Below are 21,115 nucleotides of genomic sequence, written 5' to 3' on the forward strand. Positions count from 1 at the left end.
CTCAGTGGCAAGAAGGAAAAGGACCTTTATTGTTTTGATTTCATCATATATATAGAGTTTTCAAAGGTCACCCAGATTGGTCAGTCAGAAACCTCCCCCTAGGCCTGATTGGCCAGGCCTGCACCGTCCAGATCTTGGGACACTGTTTTTAATAACATCCAAACTTTATCTTTATTTGTAAAACACAAAAGGAATTCTCATGGGAAAGACCTGTGCTAGCCACACCCTGAGCCTTCTTTTCTCCAGGTTAAACAACCCCAGCTCCCTCATGGGACTTGTGTTCCAGATCCTTCATCAGCTTCATAGCCCATCTGTGGACGTGTTCCAGCATCTCAACATCTTTCCTAAATTGGGGGGCCCAGAACTGGACACAGTACTCAAGGTGTGGCCTTTACCCGTGCTGAGTACAGGGGAAGAATTACTTCCCTAGTCCTGCTGGTTACACTAGTCCTGATGCAGGCCAGGATGCCACTGGCCTTCTTGGCCATGCGGGCACACTGTTGGCTCATGTTTAGTCTGCCGTTGGTCAATATCCCCAGGTCCCTTTCTGCCTAGCTGCTGTCCAGCCACTCTGTCCCCAACCTGTAGTGTTGCAGGGGTTTGTTGTGGCCAAAGTGTAGGTAGGACCTGGCACTTGGTCTGTTAAAGCCTATGTTGCTGGATTCAGCCCATCTATCCATCTTGTCAAGGTCCCTCTGCAGAGCCCTTCTACCCACCAGCAGATTGACACTTGCACTCAACTTGGAGTCATCTGCTGGGCCCAACACAGATCCCTGGGGTACATCACTAGTGACTGGCCACCAACTGGAGGCAGCACCACTCACCACCACTCTCTGGGCCCAGCCATTCAGACAGTTCTTAACCCAGTGAAGGGTGCACCTGTCCAAGACATGGGCTGCCAGCTTTTCCAGGATTATTCTATGGGAGACAGTGTCAAAGGCTGTACTAAGTCCAGGTAGACAACATCCACAGCCTTCCCCACATCCACCAGGTGGGTCATCCGATCATAAATGGAGATCAGGTTGGTCAGCCAGGACCTGCCCCTCCTCAATCCATGCTGGCTGTGTCTGATCTCCAGGCTGTGCTGTGGGATCACACTCAAGATGATCTGTTCATAATGTTGCTGGGCACCAGGGTCAGGCTGACAGGCCTGTAGTTTCCCAGATCCTCCTTTTAGTCCTCCTTTTGGGCATCACACTGGCCAGCTGCCGGTCATCTGGGACCTCCCCAGTTAGCCAGGACTGCTGGTAAATGATGAAGAGTGGCTTGGTGAGCTCTTCTGCTAGCTCCCTCAACACTCTAGGATGGATCCCATCTGGTCCCACAGGCTTGCAAGCATCAAAGTGGCTCAGCAGGTCACTAACTGCTTGCTTCTGAATTACAGGGGGTCTAGTCTGCTCCCTGTCCCTATCTGCTAGCTCAGGGGGCCAGTTGTCTTGAGGATGACCTGTCTTATTGTTGAAAACTGCAGAACAGAAGGCTCCTTCCCTTCTTTGCTTGTCTTTACTCAAGTGACAGGAGGGTAAAGCCGAGATGATTTAGAGATGTTCTTGCATCTGATCAACGTCAGTGAAACTCAACAGAATTTGTAATTACATTCTACTGTTTGTGTAAACTTTTGGTTATGATGGAGACACTGGAGTTGCATGTCAGCAAACTCAAGCAGTGCTGCATCAATTTCCCTTTTCTCAAAATCATAACTGTAATATGAATTGGCATATTTTTGGCACTGGATAGTTTGGATCTTCTTACCTTGCTAAAAGAGCTGCATATCCATATCAGTCTACCAGGTAGTTTGAGTGAATTTTTAAAATGAGCTTGTGCTGTTGCTTAAAGCTCTTTGTCATCTTACCCGTATGTTTTGAGTTTTATAATTAAAGTTTTGTGAAAGAATTTATGTCTGAGTCTCCTAAACTTGGCTGCACTAACGTGGTCATGGATTTCCAGGGATGACTGAAAATCTCACTATTCGTAGGTGCTGAACAAACTGACAGCCCATTTTTTGGGGGGATGAACTTGTTAGAGATCAAATAGGAATTCTTTTTAATGCAAATTTTTAGTGTACTAACTAATGCAATTATAATGAAGCAAAGTAATGCTATGGTGAAATGTCACAACTTAATATTTTGAGAAACAAGCACTAGCATGCTGTTACTGTGAAGAGATAATTTTAATTGTCAGTGATTCCTGAAGTTCTTGATGGTCATATTGTTCAAAGTGTCTTAACTAAGCTGAAGATAATATATGTTACACGTTAAAAATGTTCATAATCTTTTGGTTAATGATATTTGCCTAATCCGTTTATCAATGCTTTGCAAACTGTGTTTCATCTTCTTAACTGGTCTTCTCCAAACATGCAAAGTAATTTTTATCTTAAAAAACCCATAATTTTATTTGTGAATTTGCATGCTTCTAATTCATAAGGCCATCAGGCTTGCTTGTAGTATTGCTGCTGTATGTTTGTACACTTGGGTATACATAGAATACACCATTTCTTTTTATGGCATATGCCCTTTAAAGAGGAGTAAGAATTCCTACGACCATCAACACTTGAAGATTTTCTGGAACCATTACCACTTGTCAGTTTCCTTATTTTTGTCTTGTCTGAAAGCTCAGAGGAGAAATAAAACTTATTTGGGTTTTACGGATCTGAATATATATATATATATTATATATATATATATATATATATGTATGTATGTATGTATACACACACCCACATATATATACATATTTATATAGATACACAGATATGTATGTCCATATACATGTATATATGTATATATATATATAAGATGCTTTAAAACACAGCTTACTCTTAAGAATTTCACTTCTAACAGGCTGAGAGAGGAGGATTGGTCTCACCAAACTCAGTGTGAGGTTGCTACCACAGTGAATATACAGGGCAAGTGTGTTGAGGCTCCAGGGAAGTGAAGATTGAGAGCAGGAGGAATGTTACCATCTTTTTCATTAGCACCTCACCTTTGCAGTAACATAAAAGTGAGAAGTTTCAGCTGAGTTTTTTGTATGTAACTAGTTATTGGCAAATCTGAGGCTATTTACTGTATATGGTTGTCACTGAACATTTATGAGTTCTTACATTTTCTGAAAGGGTTTTGTGAACATAAGTTGAAAGTCATGTAGCATTTCAGATCTTACCCATGAAAATATTTTTCTCTGTAAATTTGAATTTATGTAATTAATCTGCTATAGCACTGGAGTCAATGTAATCATTACAAAAAAAGTAAATTAAACTCCTAACTTATATTAGTATTGATTCCTAAAAGTACTGTTTATACTTTGATAGAGGGGTTTGTCTCATTATTTCAGAAGTTTTGTTTTATTTAGTGTTTTGGTTAAATCAGCACTCAGCATAATTCTGAAATCTAAAGCTGTAAGGAAGTTGAACTTTGAACTTCTCTATGTGAGTATAAACATGTGAGAAATACTTTTCTGACCTTGATTACAGCATCCTAAAAGCAGTAGATTGCATTACATTACATGTACATATCCAGTTTGAATTCAAATTCCAGTCTCCTTCTCTTCATGATTTCACTTCTAGGAATTTAAATCTCTTCTTAGATACTGACTTGATAAAATGGTTAAATTCAACTTGTAGTGTTTTTACAAAAAATAGTCTGCTACTAGTTTGAAAAAAATTGTAAGGAATTTTTTAAAATGTAAATGTAATTCTAGTGTATAAGAGCACTAGATGATAGATAGTCAAAAGCAGGCATTTTATATTGTATATAATTGAAATACTGATAGAATTTTTAGAGTAATGAGTTGCTCATGAATATCTGAGAACAAGTAAGGCTCAGTGATATATGAACACAACTCATCCACAGAAGTTAAAAAAATTACAATATCAATGCCTGAAACATAGTCTTTATCTTGAGCTAAACTAGGATATGTCTTTTAAATTGCGTGCTTTTTTAGTTCTAAATTATCAAAACTGTATTTTGGCTTTTCTGAAATGATCTAGTGCATATTTTGTGGTTATGTCCCCCCTTTATCAATACCGGTTGTCTCATAAACTGTTGTATTGTTTTATTATGCTTTTAATAGCATGGAAAAATGGAGAAAAATTTTGAAATGTTCTTTATTGCTTGATTTATTTTCATTTTCCTCCTTTTTGCATTGAATGACAGCTGTTAGCCGGGATGATAGCAGAACCTGCTTTTCTCTCTGAGTATACTATCTTTGCTTTGGATCCCACCAAACAACCTAAGCCACAGAGTGACAGTGTGGTGAGTCCTCCCCACCCCTCTTAGCGATGCCTTTAGCAGGTGGAGGAGAGTAATGTACTAGAAGGCAAAACTTAGTTGCTTGTGGCTTGTTCTCACACAGACCTCTGTCTTAACTACCTTGTTGCTAACCCCGCACTAAATTTCACAGATACAGTACCTGATAGCTCCTCACTGGTGGGCTGTATGGTGTGAATTTATTGTAACATTTAAAAACTAACATATTTTCTCTTATACAGGTAACCATATCCTGCACAACTTTTAAATTACTGTTGCACAAGTTTGTATGTTTGTTGCATAGAAATTTCATCTTCATATTTGTGTATGTCTGTATTTATTTCAAGATAAATGGATAGAATTAACATTGGAGTTGGTTATGTGTAAAACTTACATGTTTTTTGCTGTACACAGGGAAATGTAGCATGTCACTTACTACTAATGACAGGTAGCAGGAAATAAGTATTTCACACAGACAGAGAAATTAATCTATGTCTAGTTGGTAACCTGGCAGTTATTATTGTGAGGATGAATAGGGGTTTTTTAATAATTCAAGTTTACTTTAAATAGATGTTTCTTTGCCTGGAAGAGTTGTCTTCACCGAATATAAGTGGAGAAATTCAGTAAGAAAAGGCAAGAAGTGAAGAAAAAGAAACAGGCATAGGGAGAAAGTCAGACTTCTGCTTTCTGAAATAGGCACATGCAAAGCTGTGTTCTTATTAATGGCACAGGACTGGAATGGCATTTTTCACATGCTTCAGAGGCATGGCATTCCTGAGTCCATAGTGATTCAAAACACAGTATTTTTTAAAATCCCAACTCATCCTGATACTTCACGATTAGTTTGCTTTTTCTGTTTAGTAAGTGCTCTTTTGCTGCTCATGGCTTAAAATAACCAGTCATTGAGAGCTATAACAGGATTGAAATTTAATAAGCAGGACATACCACAACACACCATGTTGTGTTGGACTTGTCTCTCTCAGGCTAAGCAAGATTGGACAGATACAGTATTAAAGTGGTGATCCGTGGAAACTCTTAATTTGTTGCAATTGATATGCTTGTTTATCGCATTCATCTAAAGCAGAGGTTCATTACTACTTCTATCATAGTGTTTTCAAGATTGAGCTTTTTGATGGGGACCAAATAGGACATGCTGAAATCTGTAGTTTTGCAATAGTTACTATTTTTTTCCTCAATTCTGGATATTCTGACCATATTCCAGGTCCAACAATCACTTAAAGATTCACTGCAAATTTAATTAAGCGTTTTTAGTTTTCACTACACAACAGAATTATCTCCAAAAAAAAATCATTTCAAATAACCTGTTTGTGTGAATGCTCAAATATTTTCTTTATATGATCTTTTAGTATGTACTTTAGTGGCATATTTACTGGCTTGCATATTTAAATGCAAGAGTGCATACATGCAAGTAATTGTAATGTAACAATTAGTGTGTTACCAATGTATATTAATAATATATTACCTGTAAAACTCATTTTGTTCTCTGAACTTTTTTAAAATTCTAGAGTGGTACTCACAGTAAGAATTGGGAGGTGGTGAAAACAACAATAGAAAAGTTTATGGAGAATAGGATGATTGATTTAAAAAATATGTTAAAGAAACCCCCACATTATATATGTGTAGAAAAACCTAGGTACACTAAAAATGCAGGAGAGGGTAGTTTCACCAACACAAACAAATGCATATTAATTCTGCTAAAACAAACCAGTAATTTAACTGTATATGTGGTCTGGGAGTGAATGGCATAGAAAAGTGACTGTAATTTTGGATGTTTTTGGCATAGATGAAGTTAGTATAAACTCTTTACTAACTAAACTGCAGAGGTTTTGTTGTATGAAGAAACAGTTCAAAATATTCTTGGACACAATGGGGTTTTTTGAAAAGAAAAATTAAAGGAAAATAAGGGAAGGAAACATATATTAAGCTATCCTTCCTTTCTCCCTCCATAATTACTCGGTTTTGGAATACCTGAGAAAGTATTATTATTAAAAACAGTAAAATGCTTTCAAATACAGACATTTAAGCTTTCACTTCTCAGGCTTGCTAATCTCTTTATATCTTTGAGAACTAAGTATGATGAATTAGTTTGCATTCCAGAAATAGGGAAGTAAGGTGGCACAAATGTTACTAGAACACCCTAATGTGCTCCAGTTGAAACTGAGCACTGATTTATACATCTTCATAATAAGAAGCCACATTTTTGTTACAGATTGTAAATATAGCCATCTTTGGATAGAGATATGGATGTTATGCTCTATGAGTTTGGGAGGAAGGATTTCCACTGGTCTCCAGAAACTCTGATGTAACTGCTGGTTTTAAGACTTTCAAAAAAGCTGCTTGTGCACTATGATTCTAATTTTGCTGAAAGCTCTCTCCAGGCTTATGAAAGGCTGGGGTTTTTAAGCTCTTCGAAGGCTCTTGGATCTATACTTATGTATAGCAGCTTCCATTCATGCTCTCCATTCAGAGTGTGGATACCCAACTACCCTTTGCACTAGAGCACAATGATGTAGACTTGCAGCAGCCAGATACCTATGGTGGTCCATTTTTTATATAAAAGATTGCTAGTGTATCTCTTCTATTACTTTCAACAGAAAGTCTAACCCCAAGTATAGATTCTTCTTTTGTTCACGTAGATTGTATACAAAGATGCCTCCATAATGAGTAGGAAAATTTTGAAGTGGCAGCACTAGTTTTGTTTTGGAATTACATTTTTAAGGAACTTTATAGGTCCTTAAATAACAGCTTTTTAACCATCTTCATAGAAAGGAACAGCATCCATTGGTTTTATATTCATAAAAACCTTATTAAATTTAATAAATCTGCTTTATCTTGTGTTTTAAAATAGAAGTTAAATATTAAATTATACTTATGAATTACCTGCACAAACCCTCTATAGTTTCCTTTAACTGTTTTTTATGTGTATCAGAATACATGATTTTTGAACGAAGTGAGTATAGTTAGTTTTTAAGTCACAGAATCACAGAATTAAGTAGGTTTGAAAAGGCCTTTGAGATCATCAAGTCCAACCTATGACCTAACACCACCTTGTCAACTTGACCATGGCATTGAGTGCTACATCCAGTCTTTTCTTAAGCACCTCCAGGGAGAGTGACTCCACCACCTTCCTGGGCAACCCAGTCCAATGCCCAGTCACTCTTTTTGTGAAGTCTTGGTAAAGTATTTGTCTTCCTCTGTTGTCAGTACTAGAGTAGTACAGCAGATGCTTAGTAAATTATAAAGCAGAAGATATTTTTTTTGTTTGGATTATCTTATCATTAACTTTTCCAGTTAGGGAAAAAAAACAGATAATGGAGCCAAGAATAAAATGTAGAAGTGCTTTAGTTTAAAACCTGTAAGAACTGTTAATCCACTAGGAATAAATCCACTGCTACAGGACAGTTTTCTGAAGCAGAATGCAGATTTTGTTCAAGCCAGGTGAAGCACAATTTCCCAATCCAGACTTCTTGTATAGCTCATTTTGTCTGCATCTGGGTAACTCTTCAGTTCTCTGGTTTCCTTAACTATCTGGATTTCTCTTTGTTCTGTGGTATTTCTCTACTGCCTCAAATTTGCTCCATGTCAGACATTTTTTTAAGCCCTTTTACAGTGAATCATTCCTCTGCCACATTAATGTTTAGGTATGCTTGTCTGCATATCCAGAGGAGAAGCTGGGAGTGTGATTATGTAGGAGATTATGTACAAGGGTGCTTATGATTAAGATTTCAGTTCTATGTACACCATAGATTTTCCAGCTTACATATAACTGTCAGAGTACAGCTTGATTAAAAATTAAAGAGTTACACTGCTCTTAAGTGAATTTACCCATATTTTGTTTGATATGCCTCAGTGTTTCACTTCTCTTGAAAAAATCCATGTCCAAGATTGTTTCTAGCCTATTTTGGTAATTCTGTTGGACTGGATTTAAACAGCAAAAAACCATCTGGATTTATATAAGTTAGAATCATAAAATACCCTGAGTTGGAAGGGATCCACAAAATTGACCGAAGTCCAACTCCTGGTCCTGCACAGCACAGCCCAAAGAATCACAGTGTTCATGAGAGTGTTGTCCAAGTGCTTCTTGAACTCAGACAGGCTTGGTGCTGTGACCACTTAACTGGGGAGCCTGTTCTAGTGCCCAACCACCCCCTGGGTGGAGAACCTTATTCTAATATCCAGCATAATCTTCCCTGACAGAGCTTCATGCCATTCCTTTGGGTCCTGTCACTAGTCACCATAGCTCCTGTCCCTCCACATCCCCTCATGAGGAAGTTGTGAACTGCTATGAGGTCTCCCCTCAGTCTCCTCCAGGCTGAGCAAGCCAAGTGACCTCAGCTGCTCCTCATACAGCTTCTCCTCAAGGCTCTTCATCATCTTTATAGCCCTTCTTTAGATACTCTCTAATTGCTTTGTATCTTTCTTATATTGTGGTGCCCAAAACTGCACACAGTACTTGAGGTGAGGCTGCACCAGTGTAGAGCAAAGTGGGATGGACAATCCCCTCCCTTGCCCAGCTGGCGATGGCTGTGCCTGATGCCTCCAGGACACTGTTGGCCCTCCTGGCTGCCAGGGCACTGCTGATTCACATTCAACTTTCTGTTGACCAGGACCCCCAGGTCCCTTTACATGGTGCTGCTCTCTAGCATCTTGTTCCCCAGTCTGTTTTTACATCCAGAGTTGCCCCATCCCAGGTGCAGAATCTGGCACTTGTTTTTGTTAGACTTCATATGGTTGCTGATTACTCAGCCCCTCTAATTTACTGAAGCCTATCTTGCAGGGCTTCTTTGCCTTCAAGGGAGTCAACAGCTCCTCCCAATTTAGTATCATTGTCAAACTTGATGTACCTTCAAGTCCTGCATTCAAGTCGTTTAGGAAGATGTTGAAGAGCACTGGGTCGAGGATGGAGTCCTGTGGAACCCCACTAGTGACAGATCTGCCATCTGATGTCACCCCGTTCACTGTAACCTTTTGTTCCCGACCCATGAGCCAGTTGCTCACCTGTTGCATGGTGTGACATTTTGTCCAGAAGGATCCTGTGAGAGATAGTATTAAAAGCTTTACTGAAATTCAAAAGGATTACAAGTGGTTTCCCTTGGTCAGCTCAATGGGTAACGTTGTCATAAAAGGAAATAAGATTTGGCAAACAGGAGTGTTCCCTTGTGAGCCCATACTGGCTGTGGCCAGTGGCAGTGCTGTCTTGCAGTTGTTTTTCAAAAACTCCCAGAAAAATCTTCTCTGTAATTTTACCAATCAATGAAGTGAGACTAAGAGACCTGTAGTTTCCAGGGTCATCGTTCCTGAAAATTAGGACTGGGTTAGCAAACACCTGAACACAGAACACAGGAGAAGCAGGATAGACAGGCTAGGAATAGAAATGTCTAAACTCTGTAAAAAAAATGTCTAAACTCTGTAAAAAAACCTCTCAAACAAATCCAAAAAAAACCCAAGACCCAAAACAAACAAACCAACCAACTCAGGACTATTGGTTTTTGTTGTGTTGGTTTTGTTGTTTTGGGTGAGTGTTTTGTTTTTCTTTCTTTGGGAATGCAGAAGTTTTGTGTAGGATGTTTTTCTGAAAGTCTAATTTTCTTCCCTTGCTTGTTAAGAGTTTTAAACAGCTTGTTACCAGCACTTCTTTTCCAGGTAGTTTCTGCCCCTCCAGTGCACCTAAACAGAGAAAGAGTGTCACAGCCAACTCTTACTCATATTGGCTGTAAATAATAGTCATCAATTCGATTTTTCCTGTTATAATTTTGTCTTTTTGGTTTCTTTGATTTATGCATAAATGTTATATAAATAATCATTATGAATTACTTAATTGGAGATGTCAGCATTTGCAGATGTCTCATACTAAACCATGCACAAATAGGTGCTTTGTAGTTCTGTATATTGCAGCAATCTGTTCTGAATTTAACCAACTAGCTTGTTTGCACGAAGACATCTTAATAAACATTCTAAAGAAAGTACTAAAAACACAGGCAAAGAAAAAAAGCGCAGATGCTGTTTGTAGCAGTCAGTGAATTACAGTCCTTGTAGTCTGTTTCTTCTAACAGTTGTTTTTACATCCTATAGAACTCAACTAAACAACCACTTCCTGGATCCACAGAAAACAGTGAACCTGTCTCCCCACAGGTATGTGGAGGCTATGGGGGTTTTGTTGCCTCCTTCATCACTGTGTTGTGTTTGTGTTGCATTGGCATAAGTGCCCAGGATATATCTTCATGAAGAATTAAGGATGATACATACTTGCCTGTCAGGATGCTCTGATACTTTGTTTGTGGATGCTCTGATCCCATTAGCTGGTATTGCCACTGATGTGTGGAGCTTTTTTTTTTTTTTTTGTAAAGACAGATGAGCAGACTGGCAGCATTGAGATGCATTTTTTGCACAGCCATCACCGGATACAGAGCATTAAACTCACTTTTAAAAGTAGAGGGCCTATTTCATGTCTGGAAGGCTGTGTTCTAGCTGAAGGAAAAGAACTGATAGGCTTAAAATTATTGTCACTAGTGATAAAGATGTAGGTCATTCTTTAATATGTCTCAGGGAAACATTTAGCTTGCCAAAATGGGATTAGCAGTGGCTCTTGGCTCATGCCTCCCAACATTTGATTGTAGGGTCAACATTGTGCAGTAATGCTTTCATATCACTTCTGTAGCACCAGCAGTATAGGTTACCACAGCACAGAATCGTTTGATATAGAATTTAATAAGTACTGCAGCTGCATAAATCAGTAATTTCATTTTATGTAAAAATCATAAAGCCATTTAAAATAAAAATAAGAAAACCATCTGTTGAAGGTGGTTTGCTAGAACTAACTGTCATACAAGGACTTCTACAATAAATTTGATCTCTTCATAGAGAGAAGGGAAAGCATCTGTCTTCGAGATAAATACATTTTTCTGTGTAATACATCAAGAAGTGAGTTGTGTTTTTCAAGTTTGAGACAATAATAAATAACCATTTCTGTTAGTTACACATTCTTCACTTTTTAGAGGGATTACACAGAAATGCATCCTTTTACAAGTTTAAATCAGAGCTGTAGTTTATTAGATTTAGTTGCTATCTGAAATTGCGTACATCTGGTAGTTGCATGCTTGATTTTTCTGCACGAGGAGATGATTCTTTTAAGGGAGTGGCAGCTGTTTGGTGTCATCTATATGTTAGGCATCAGTAATATCTTTACACAGGTCAGGTCTCTTTCCCAGGCTTTAGTGTGTCTGTCTTCCTAAAAGCAGTGCAGAAATAATTCCTTGCATTAAATTTTTGCAGCAAAGTGACAGTCAGTCTTTTGCCCAGAGGCTTCAGCTTCGAGTTGCCTCCATGGAGTCTTTGTTTCGAAGCCCAGTAAAAGAGACCCTATTCCGCTCTTCTTCTAAGGAGTCCCTGGTACAAAGTTCTTCAAGAGACTCACTGAATCGACTAGACTTGGAAGCCCTCAGTCCCACCTTTGATTCACCTTCTGACGTTGAAAGTGAAACAGAAGAGCCTCTGGGAAATATGGACAGCTTCAGCAAAGAACAGTTGCTGCAGCGTCTGCGTAGAATGGAGCGCAGTTTGGGCAACTATAGGGGAAAATACTCAGAGGTAAGCAATGTGACTGGTTTATCTTGGCAGAAAGGGGAAAGAGATTAGGCTAACAGATACTGCAGCAGTGGACAATCTTTTTGTTTTCCTATTTGGAGCAAATGATTCAACTTACAACTAACATGGAAATTAAATTATTCTAAGTCTATTCTAATTATTTTTGACCTAGATAGGTCAAATGTTTTTCTGGTAATAAAACATGGAAATCCTTTTCTTCTCTTGTTTTTAAATAATTTCCTGATGTAGATGTTAGTTAGTGGCTACTCATACAGAGCAGGCCTATTAAGATTTCAACTGAAGGCATTATCAGGGGGTGGAGTTCACTAGAGAGGTGAGCATGACTTCTACTCCCATGACAGCAAATCTACTTTTTTTCTGAAACTTGTTCTTGAAATGCACAGTGTATATTCTGTCCATATAGATGTAGGCTTGCAATAGGCAAGCATTTTGTTTTCAAGATATAAGTTCTATTGTTCATGATTTCCAAGTGTTCCCTGGGAAGAATTCATCCAAACACCTTTTTTGTTTTGGTATTTTAGTGAAAACCAATTATATAAGTAATTCATGACTCATTTGCCAAATCGTTGGGGAAATTAAAGCTGTCTCAGTGATGGTGGTGTTTTGGTATTGGGATTTTCAATAAGTTTTGGTTTTTTATTTTTTTTTTTTTAATTATTGTTTTTTGAAGTATGTGTTGTATTTAAAACTGGATGTTTGGGTTGTTTTTTACTATTCCTTTAATGTTTGCTGCCCTCAAATGCAAAAATTTCTATGTAGACTTTTGTCTACTGGTGTTGAAATCCCTGGAATCTAAAATATGCATAGTGACTGCAGTATTCAGCATATGCCTAAAAAAGCAGTCATCTCCCAGTAATTTTTCCTTTGCCTCCAGCTAGTGTAATAACTATTTTTTTAAAGTTTATATAAATAGTAGTTGCTAAAATGAAAATTCCTCAGTTTGTGGGTTTGTTTTGGTGCTTTCTTTCTTGGTTGTTTGTTTTTTTTTGTTTTTTTTTTTATTAGTGTAGTTGGTCCAACAAGTCCTAAATTTCTTTATCAAAAAGGCTTGGGTTATTTTCCTGGTTTTGTGAATTTCTTTTGTTTTGCTGGAGCTTAGAAGAAACTTGTTTCAATATATAATGAGTAATTAAGGCCGAAATATTTTTTCCATTTTAAAATAGGATGCAAAGTTAGCATTTCAAAAATATGGTAAGGGAAACCATCCATAGCAGTTTTGGTTTTCTTTTAAGGGCAGAATCAATATGACTTTGAAATTAAAAGTAATTTTGAATTCTGAAAATGTTTATTTTAAAAAAGAATTTGAAGATATATTTTGACTTACTGGTTTCTGGTTTTAGTGTTCTGGATTTGTTTTTCTTCAACTTGTCATCAATTTGAAAACAGAATGTTGTAATTCCAAGTGCCATTATTCTACTTCAGCTTTGGCACTTGTAATCAAATATTTAAGTAAACTAAGTTGTGCAATTACTTGTTACGTCCTTTTGTCAGCTTACAGTGAGAAATAAAGTACTGTCCATTTTCAATCTGTCTTTGTTGGATATGTGCAAAGCACATGGGATGAAAATGTTGCACAGACCTTCTTTTGTTAAATTTAGAAATGTATTTTTTAATGCATGCTCTTTGTAAAATCACTTTTACTTAAGCTCTCTGGGACATGTGCTCTTACAAGTGCTCATCCCTGTGGGGTAGCTGTCTGGGATGTAACCTTTTGATACTGTTGGCTTTTGACCCACTGTATTGAAGCATGGTATGTGGTATGACTTCTCAGGGTATGGAAATCTGTGTATGAATGCTGAGTAACATCATTGTTTTGTCATGTAGGCTTTTATTTTTTAACATATTGGAGATATTTTATAGATAGAAAAAGGAAATATTGAGAAAATTTATGTTTCTATCAAAAGTGCATTCTGAAGTGAAGAGTGGAAACTGCAGGTAGTGATACAACTAAGGAAATTATTTTGATGGCTATATGCAGATGCATTATCATTTTTCTATCTGTTTTGTGCATTTTAGCTAGTCTCTGCCTATCAAGTTATCCAGCGGGAAAAGAAGAAGTTACAGGTAAGCATTACTTTTCATCCTCTCTTACCTGAATGCTTATTGAAATTTAAAATGTGTAGTGCCAATAAAGATTTAATTTTCAGTGCACTGTGTGTGTGTGTGTGTGTGTGTGTCTGTGTGTGTGTGTGTGTAACAGAAGACAGTTTCTTAGCTGGGATTTCTAAGGAGGCCAAGCTAAAATTGATTTGTCAAAATAACTGTGAGGTATTGTGCTCCAGCCTTTTTTTTTGCATCAGATGACTTTAGATGATAGATTGATAGATTGCCAACCCACAGTTGGTAGTTTATGATAATACTTGCACATCAAGTACGACTAGAAAGGTAAACAAATCATTACCTCTGTGAATTCTTTGACTTTATTGATACATTTTAAAGTTACATTTTATACACCTGATCTTTATTCTTCCCTTTTTCTTAAGAGCATTCTGAGTCAAAGTCAGGATAAAGCACTTCGCAGAATTGGAGAACTGAGAGAGGTAATTTCCTTTATTGATTGCATGTTTACTTTTTATCACAACTACATACGATCTTTTTATGCCTAGCTTTTACTTCTTTGTTTACTTCACAAAATATTTTCTATTACATTTCAGGGTATTCTAATGGGGTTTTTTGTTGTTTGTTTATATGGTGTTACTCCTCTGGCTTTTTCCCCATTCAGCAGCTTATTGCTATACTCTTAGGACAGAGCAGTGCATCACAAACAGAACTACTTCTGTTCATTGTGAAGTAGGTAGAAGTGTGTGTGATTCTTGCAGTTTTGTTGGGCCTAGCCATAGATGTCCCTGTGCAATTTGTTTCTCTTCTCTTACTGACAAATACTAGTTCAGGGAAACTCAAGTAGTAGGCACATTTTAGTAATAATTTCGATGACTATAAAAAAATTAGGATAATTAAAAAAAATAATATCCATCCTTATCTCAGTTGTAATACTAACATTGCTTTATGGATTTTAGTATAGTTTGGTTTCAATCATAAAATCAGGTAGGTTTTGTTATGACTTGCCTCTTTGGATTATAATAAAATTAAAAGGAGAAGCTCTAGTGTATTTGGTATTGATAATAAACACACTCTACCTAATTAAAAACATGTGTAAATGATCAGGCAGAACAGATTAAAAGGACAAGTTCAAAAAAGCCATTTTGTCAAAGCCTGGTAAAGCACAATGTGAAGCTGAAGCCATTTTATTGCCTCAAGAGCCACTGCAGCCCCAGGTTTGGAGATGGGCATGCAAGGGCCTCTGTCCGTGCTCTTCCCTTGTTAAAGAGCTGGGTACCATTTAGCCAAAAGTCACAAGCTTTGTCTAGCTTTGTCTGCTTCTGGCGTGGTTCATGCAGCAGCACTGGCATGCAGGTTGCAGGAGCCATTGCTGAGGTCCCACCTTTGCCTGAAGGCAGACTCACTCCAGGCAGTTGGGTGTTTTGCCCACAGACAGGCAACAGGACCTGTCCCCTTCATAGTGATGGATGGTGACTGTGAGCATCTGGCCATGTGTGTACTCAAGGCTCAAGCTCATCCACAAGGAGCTATCCCTGTGAGTAGACAGGCAGCCAGTCGTTTCAAAGGAGGTCACTGGCAAACCGCGGGGCACTCTTCAGGAATCTGGGGAGTAATTAAGGTAAGCAGGCTGTGAACTGTGTGTGCCACTGAAGTAGCATTTTGGTTCAGATCTGTGCTGCTTCTGCCCCAGCAGCTGAGAACAGTGGGCCAGTGCTGGGTGTACCATGTTTACCTGAGCTGGAGCCTATGCCTGGGCTGTCACTGTGTCCTAAGTTAGTGCATAGGAGGGTTAAAACCACAGCATTATTGACAGAAGTAGCTTGCCAGTGTTTTATCTTTTTCAGATCACTACCAGGTCAAATGAAAAAGCTTGTTCTGTGTTAGATCCATGTCTGCTTGCTCCTGTAGGATTTATTTTCCAGCTTATGACTTGTTAGTCAGGAAGGCGTATTTAGAACAGAGTTAAATCTTTGGCATATGAAAAAGGGTTGGACATACACAGTTTATTTTTCACTGCTGTCATAGTCTTTGTGATTCATATTTGTAGATAAGTTATGCATGTATTTCAGATTTATATATATAAATTTGTATATATGTTTCATATAAAGTTTAATTTCATTCTCACAAATCTTGTAGATTTAAATATTCCTCAAATCTAACACTGGAATTCTCTTTCATTAATTGATACACTTCAAAAAGTATTTTTCTGGTATTTTGGAAGCCCAGGTGTTGCAGCATTAGGTAAAACAGACAATGAAGGAGAAATTACAAATGAAATGGTAAGTTCTCATTGTGGAAGCTAAAATGGTCCAAAGTAGTTAATTCATTGATGTGGCAATTTGTTACCAGAAATGAATTTTAAAAATCCTTGTCTTCATTATACAGTCTATTTTCCTCATAAATACATTGAATCAGGCAAGTTTCTTTTGAGATGACCATGTAAAAGTAGACTAATCTCCTCTGTGGCTAAATTGACAGTGTGACATAGTCCCTAGAAACCAATGTGTCTTTTTTCTTACCTTAGTTTTCTCTTGTTAGTAGTAATATCTCAAAACCAGTCTTCAAGCAGTCTTCAGTGTTCTCCTTCTCAGAAAAGGATCAGATGGGACTTTTAGAGCCAAAGAGGGTAATTTCTGTGTTGGTTTCAATAAATCTCTTTGACACTTGTTCTCACACTGGTCTGCATTGCATTGTTTGTATGGAATTGCATCTAAAGCTCAGAAGCACAAGGCAGAAGTGTGATCAGTAATTGCTGAGAACAGGAGGCAATGCAGCATTAAGAAGTGGATATAGTGGGGAGGAATGGTTTTTGCAGTGATGCTTTCCCTCACTGTCCTGCCTGTGCATGGCTGGGCAGGCTCAGCTCATACAGCTGTGGTTCTCAAAGCTGGTATCAGCCTCATCTATGGCAGGGCATTCACTGTTGGAAGTAAGGGATGGATAGCAAGAGAGCATAAAAACAAGATTTAGACTTGGAGGGAAGCAGCACAGGAAGCATCCAGTGCTCTGTGTTTTGTCTCATATGCTTTTTCATCCTTTCTTTCTATCATCCTCTGTCTTTGCCTGGCTAATGGAACTCATGTTTATGGGTGGCGATTGCTTTTATGCAAGTGATCTTTGCAGAATAGCAATCATAGAAGCATTCTTTTCATGGAGTAAATCACCAGAAAGATATATGTGGATGAAATAAATTTATAAATAAAAAACATTTAGAAGTTTAAAAAAATATTTGCAGTGCATTCATGATACATGTCTGGTTCTGGTTCTCTCAACAAGCAGTTAGATGTGAATTAATTCAAGTACGTTTATTTTCTATTAGAATGATAATTGTTTAAAGAAAGTTAAATGTTTGAACTTTAAAAGCATAGGAAGTAATTAGAAGAAACCTCCTTCAGGAAATATAAGACTGCGTAGATACTACTAATGCATTTAAGCATTATCTGCAAGTTTCTAAGAGTGTTCAGGCAAAAAAATGCATGTAAGTATCAAGTAGAGCCACATATTTTAATTATTTGGCATTCTCTGCCTTTCTCATTTGAGACACATTTGTGGAATAAAAAGACTAATTTTCATCTCTTATACATGGCATTTGTCATATTAGAATGATGGCATATTGAATGAGCATAATCTATTTTACATTCCTGCTCTTTATGTTGACTTAATGTGCTGGCTAAATGAAGAACCTACCAAAGTGCTGTCCTCAGCTTCCAGAAGAAATGTGTGCATGGAAGATAGTTTTGCAGTAGCAGGCTTGAAATGATCCCTATACAAACTTAGTTTTTGGAAGAAAGAATCCTTGGTAATTTCACATCAAATCTAGACTCTTGCTATTTTAATGCTGGTATTATAATTGGATGTTTCTATTATATTGTGTGGAATGTAAAAGAAATATCCATGTGATGGTTGTATTCTGGGGTCACAACTATGAAAGGTATTTTAGTTAGTATTTCATAATATTTTTGTAAGACTTCTGAGTTCACTTTTCAGTATTCATTTGAGATGTGTTTATTCTCAGGAGCTCCAGATGGATCAACAAGCTAAGAAACATCTCCAAGAGGAATTTGATGCTTCCTTAGAAGAAAAGGATCAACTTATTAGTGTCCTGCAAACTCAGGTGAGATAGTTTACCCAGCAGATGTTGTTTAAAACTGCTCTTCTTACTTTTTGTTTTTAGCTATGTATTTCCTATGACGTGTATTTGGGCTTTATTATAATTGCTCTGAAGTTGTAAAGCTTCTTGAAAATTTAGGATTTTCTAGAAATTGAGTGTGTCTTAGTGGTAGAGGATACCTTTGTAAAATTCTCACTCGTGGTAAATATGATTGACTGATTTACACTTAAATGCCCTTGTGATGTTTTTGTTATCAAGACATCAACATTAGCAGGAGTCTGAGCTAAAATTGCTTTTGCAAAATTCATGTGTTTTGCTTAATTAGTCTTTATTTCTCTATGCATATTCATTCTATTTTTGTTAATTGGAAGCATAATTCTGACTTTAAAAAAATGGTAAAAAAATTTGGATTTTTTCTTTTTCTACTTGGTAATATCAAAAGTAGTTTAACTCTTTCTATTTTTGAAGATTAAAAAATGATCTGCTTAGAATCCTTTTTGTTTAGGTGTTGTTGCTGAAACAGAGATTACAGAGTGGTCAGATGGGCACTGAATTGCCAGATCAAAATGTGCAATCAGAATCAGAAGTTCAAAGTCCAACAAAAGAAGTCAGTGCAGAAAATATTGTGGAACCAGGAAGCAGTGGTAGGTGTTGTGCTTTTTCAAGAAACCTTACATTTTGGGAAATAAACCTGCTGTTATTTATGATAGAGTAACAGTATTTAGGGCTGACATGTCTTAGTGAAGATGTATTTTCTAGAAGAAGACAATTGTATTGAAAACAATGTGGCAGCTAGAGGACAGGATAACCCTTCTAAGGAACTAAATTTTCATTAGAATTCAAATCTAATATGTCTTTCCTTTGTCAGTATTGATAATAACATTATAATTATTGCTTTGTTGGTAGGTGTTCTTACTATCCTCCCTTAATACAACTAAGATTCTGTCCCCCATAAGTGAAGACCTGTCCCTGGAGTTTAGAGAGCAGATTGGTTGCCAGTCTCTTGTTTGTTTGTAAGTTTGGGACGTTTTCTCTTGTTTTTTCAGAAAAAAAGTGAAAACAAAGATCAATTTTGATATTCCTGCTACTGAATAACCCTAAGTGTTCCTCATGTCAGGAGGTTGTTTAAATTAATGGGGCTCTCAGTGTTGTGTATATTTGATTACTGAGCAAGGCATGTTATAATGTTGATATATATAATGAAAGTGTCGTTCATTGATACCTTCTTAAAAGGGTAGGGTTAAAACAGGTAAACATACATCTTGAAATTATATTTGTTTGGCATCTGCTATGATTTTTGTATGTAGGGATGAAATGAAGTGTTCTGTGAGAGATGTTCTTATCTAGTGCTGTGGTTTTTCAATTGCTTAGTCAATAATGTAAGACCGAGGATTCAGGATGTTTTCTGTGTGTGAGTCTGCCTCTGGATGAAAGTGTCACTTATGGTTGTGAACTGAACCTTTAAATTTGTCTGATCCTATTTGCATGCCTGTAGTGGGTTGATGCTGGCTGGGTGCTGGGCACCCACCAAAGCTGACCACTCACTCTCCTCCACAGCTGTACAGAGGAGAGAAAATTTAACAAAGGGTTCATGAGTTGAGATAAGGCCTGGGAGAGATCACTCACTAAATACTGTCATGAGCAAAACAGGCTCAACTTAGAGATGTGAAGTGAATTTATTACTAATAAAATCAGAACAGGGTAATGAGAAGTAAATTAAAACCTTAAAAATGCCTTCCCCCACCCACTCTCCTTCCAGTTCTACCTCCTTCCCCAGCAGGGCAGGAAGACAGGGAATGGGGGTTATGGCCAGTTCATCACCTGTGGTATCACCTGCTGCTCAGGGAGAGGAGTCCTTCCCCTGCTCCACCACGGGGTCACTTCCACAGGAGACAGTTCTCCATGAACTTCTCCAGCGTGAGTCCATCTCATCAGCAATGGCTCTCTGCGAACTGCTGCAATGTGAGCACATCCCACAGGCAACAGTCCTCCCCAGGCTGCTGTAGCGTGGTCACTCTTCCATGGGGTGCAGTTCTTCAAGGACAGGCTGCTCCAGGGTGGACTCCTCTCTCATGGGGCTCTCACAGGGTCACAGCCTCCTCTCAGGCATCCACCTGCTCTGGCATGGGCTCCTTCATGGACTGTGGATGGATCTTTGCATCCCTTGGACCTCCATGGATTGCAGGGGTACAGCTGCTTCACCATGGTCTGCACCACAGCAGGGGAATCCCAGCTCCAATGCCTGCAGCACCTTCTCCTCCTTTTCCACTGACCTTGGTGTCTGCAGAGTTGTTCCCCTTACATGTTCTTGCTCTGCTCTTCTCTGGCCACAATTTTTTCTACACAATAACTTTTTTTTTCTTTCTTCTTAAATTTGTTATCACAGATGTGCTGCCACCATTTCTAATTGGCCCAACCTTGACTAGCAGCACATCTGTCTTTGGAGCTTTGCCAGGGATTGGCTCTGCCAGACATGGAGGAAGCTTCCAGCAGCTCCTTGCATAAGCGACCCCTGTAGCTCCCCTCTACTAATGAAGCTTGGCCATGCAAATCCAGTACGATACCAAATACTCTTGCAGCCTCCAGTGTGTCAGAGCAGAAGCACACAGTAAAATACTACTGAATGTGCTAGCTGTACAGAGTGATTCAAACTGAAAGGGAGTAGGTTTAAATTAGATATTAGGAAAAAATTCTTTACTGTAAGGATGGTGAGACACTGGAACAGGTTGCCCAGAGAAGTTGTGGCTGCCTCATCCGTGGAAGCATTCAAGGCCAGGCTGGATGGATCTCTGAACTACTTGTTCTAGTGTGAGGTGTCCCTGCCTATGGCAGAGGTTGGAACTAGGTGATTTTTAAGGTCTCTTCCAACCCAAACCATCCTATCATTCTATGAGTATAACTCAGACCGTAAGTTGAACCTATATCCTGCTAAATGTAGTATTGCCAACCTGGATATTATAGAACTAGTGTCATACCCAGCCTTGGGAAAGCAAGAATCTGTATGTGCGACACTTGAGACGTGTGATTTGCTTTGCGTCACATTTTTTCCTACTTGTGCATATTCTGTTAGTAG

The 21,115-nt window shown here is 38.1% G+C and overlaps 1 protein-coding gene across 15 annotated transcripts in view; it reads left to right on the forward strand.

Annotated features, from left to right (window-relative positions):
* Positions 1-21,115, forward strand: part of GOLGA4 (golgin A4) — an 82,062-nt gene that overhangs the window by 15,015 nt on the left and 45,932 nt on the right. For 11 of the 15 annotated variants that reach the window (XM_085051643.1, XM_085051646.1, XM_085051644.1 and 8 more), the window contains exons 3-9: positions 4,152-4,250; positions 10,338-10,397; positions 11,538-11,852; positions 13,887-13,934; positions 14,354-14,410; positions 17,947-18,045; positions 18,548-18,686. In XM_085051643.1, coding sequence (XP_084907769.1) covers positions 4,152-4,250; positions 10,338-10,397; positions 11,538-11,852; positions 13,887-13,934; positions 14,354-14,410; positions 17,947-18,045; positions 18,548-18,686 — 817 coding nt within the window. The remainder of the gene's footprint in view (positions 1-4,151; positions 4,251-10,337; positions 10,398-11,537; positions 11,853-13,886; positions 13,935-14,353; positions 14,411-17,946; positions 18,046-18,547; positions 18,687-21,115) is intronic. The other 4 variants (XM_085051652.1, XM_085051653.1, XM_085051656.1 and 1 more) reach the window with 2 other exon arrangements.

Source organism: Lichenostomus cassidix, chromosome 2 (genome assembly GCF_008360975.1).
Source record: "Lichenostomus cassidix isolate B80296 chromosome 2, HeHo_3.0, whole genome shotgun sequence".
Classification (NCBI taxonomy): Eukaryota; Metazoa; Chordata; class Aves; order Passeriformes; family Meliphagidae; genus Lichenostomus; species Lichenostomus cassidix.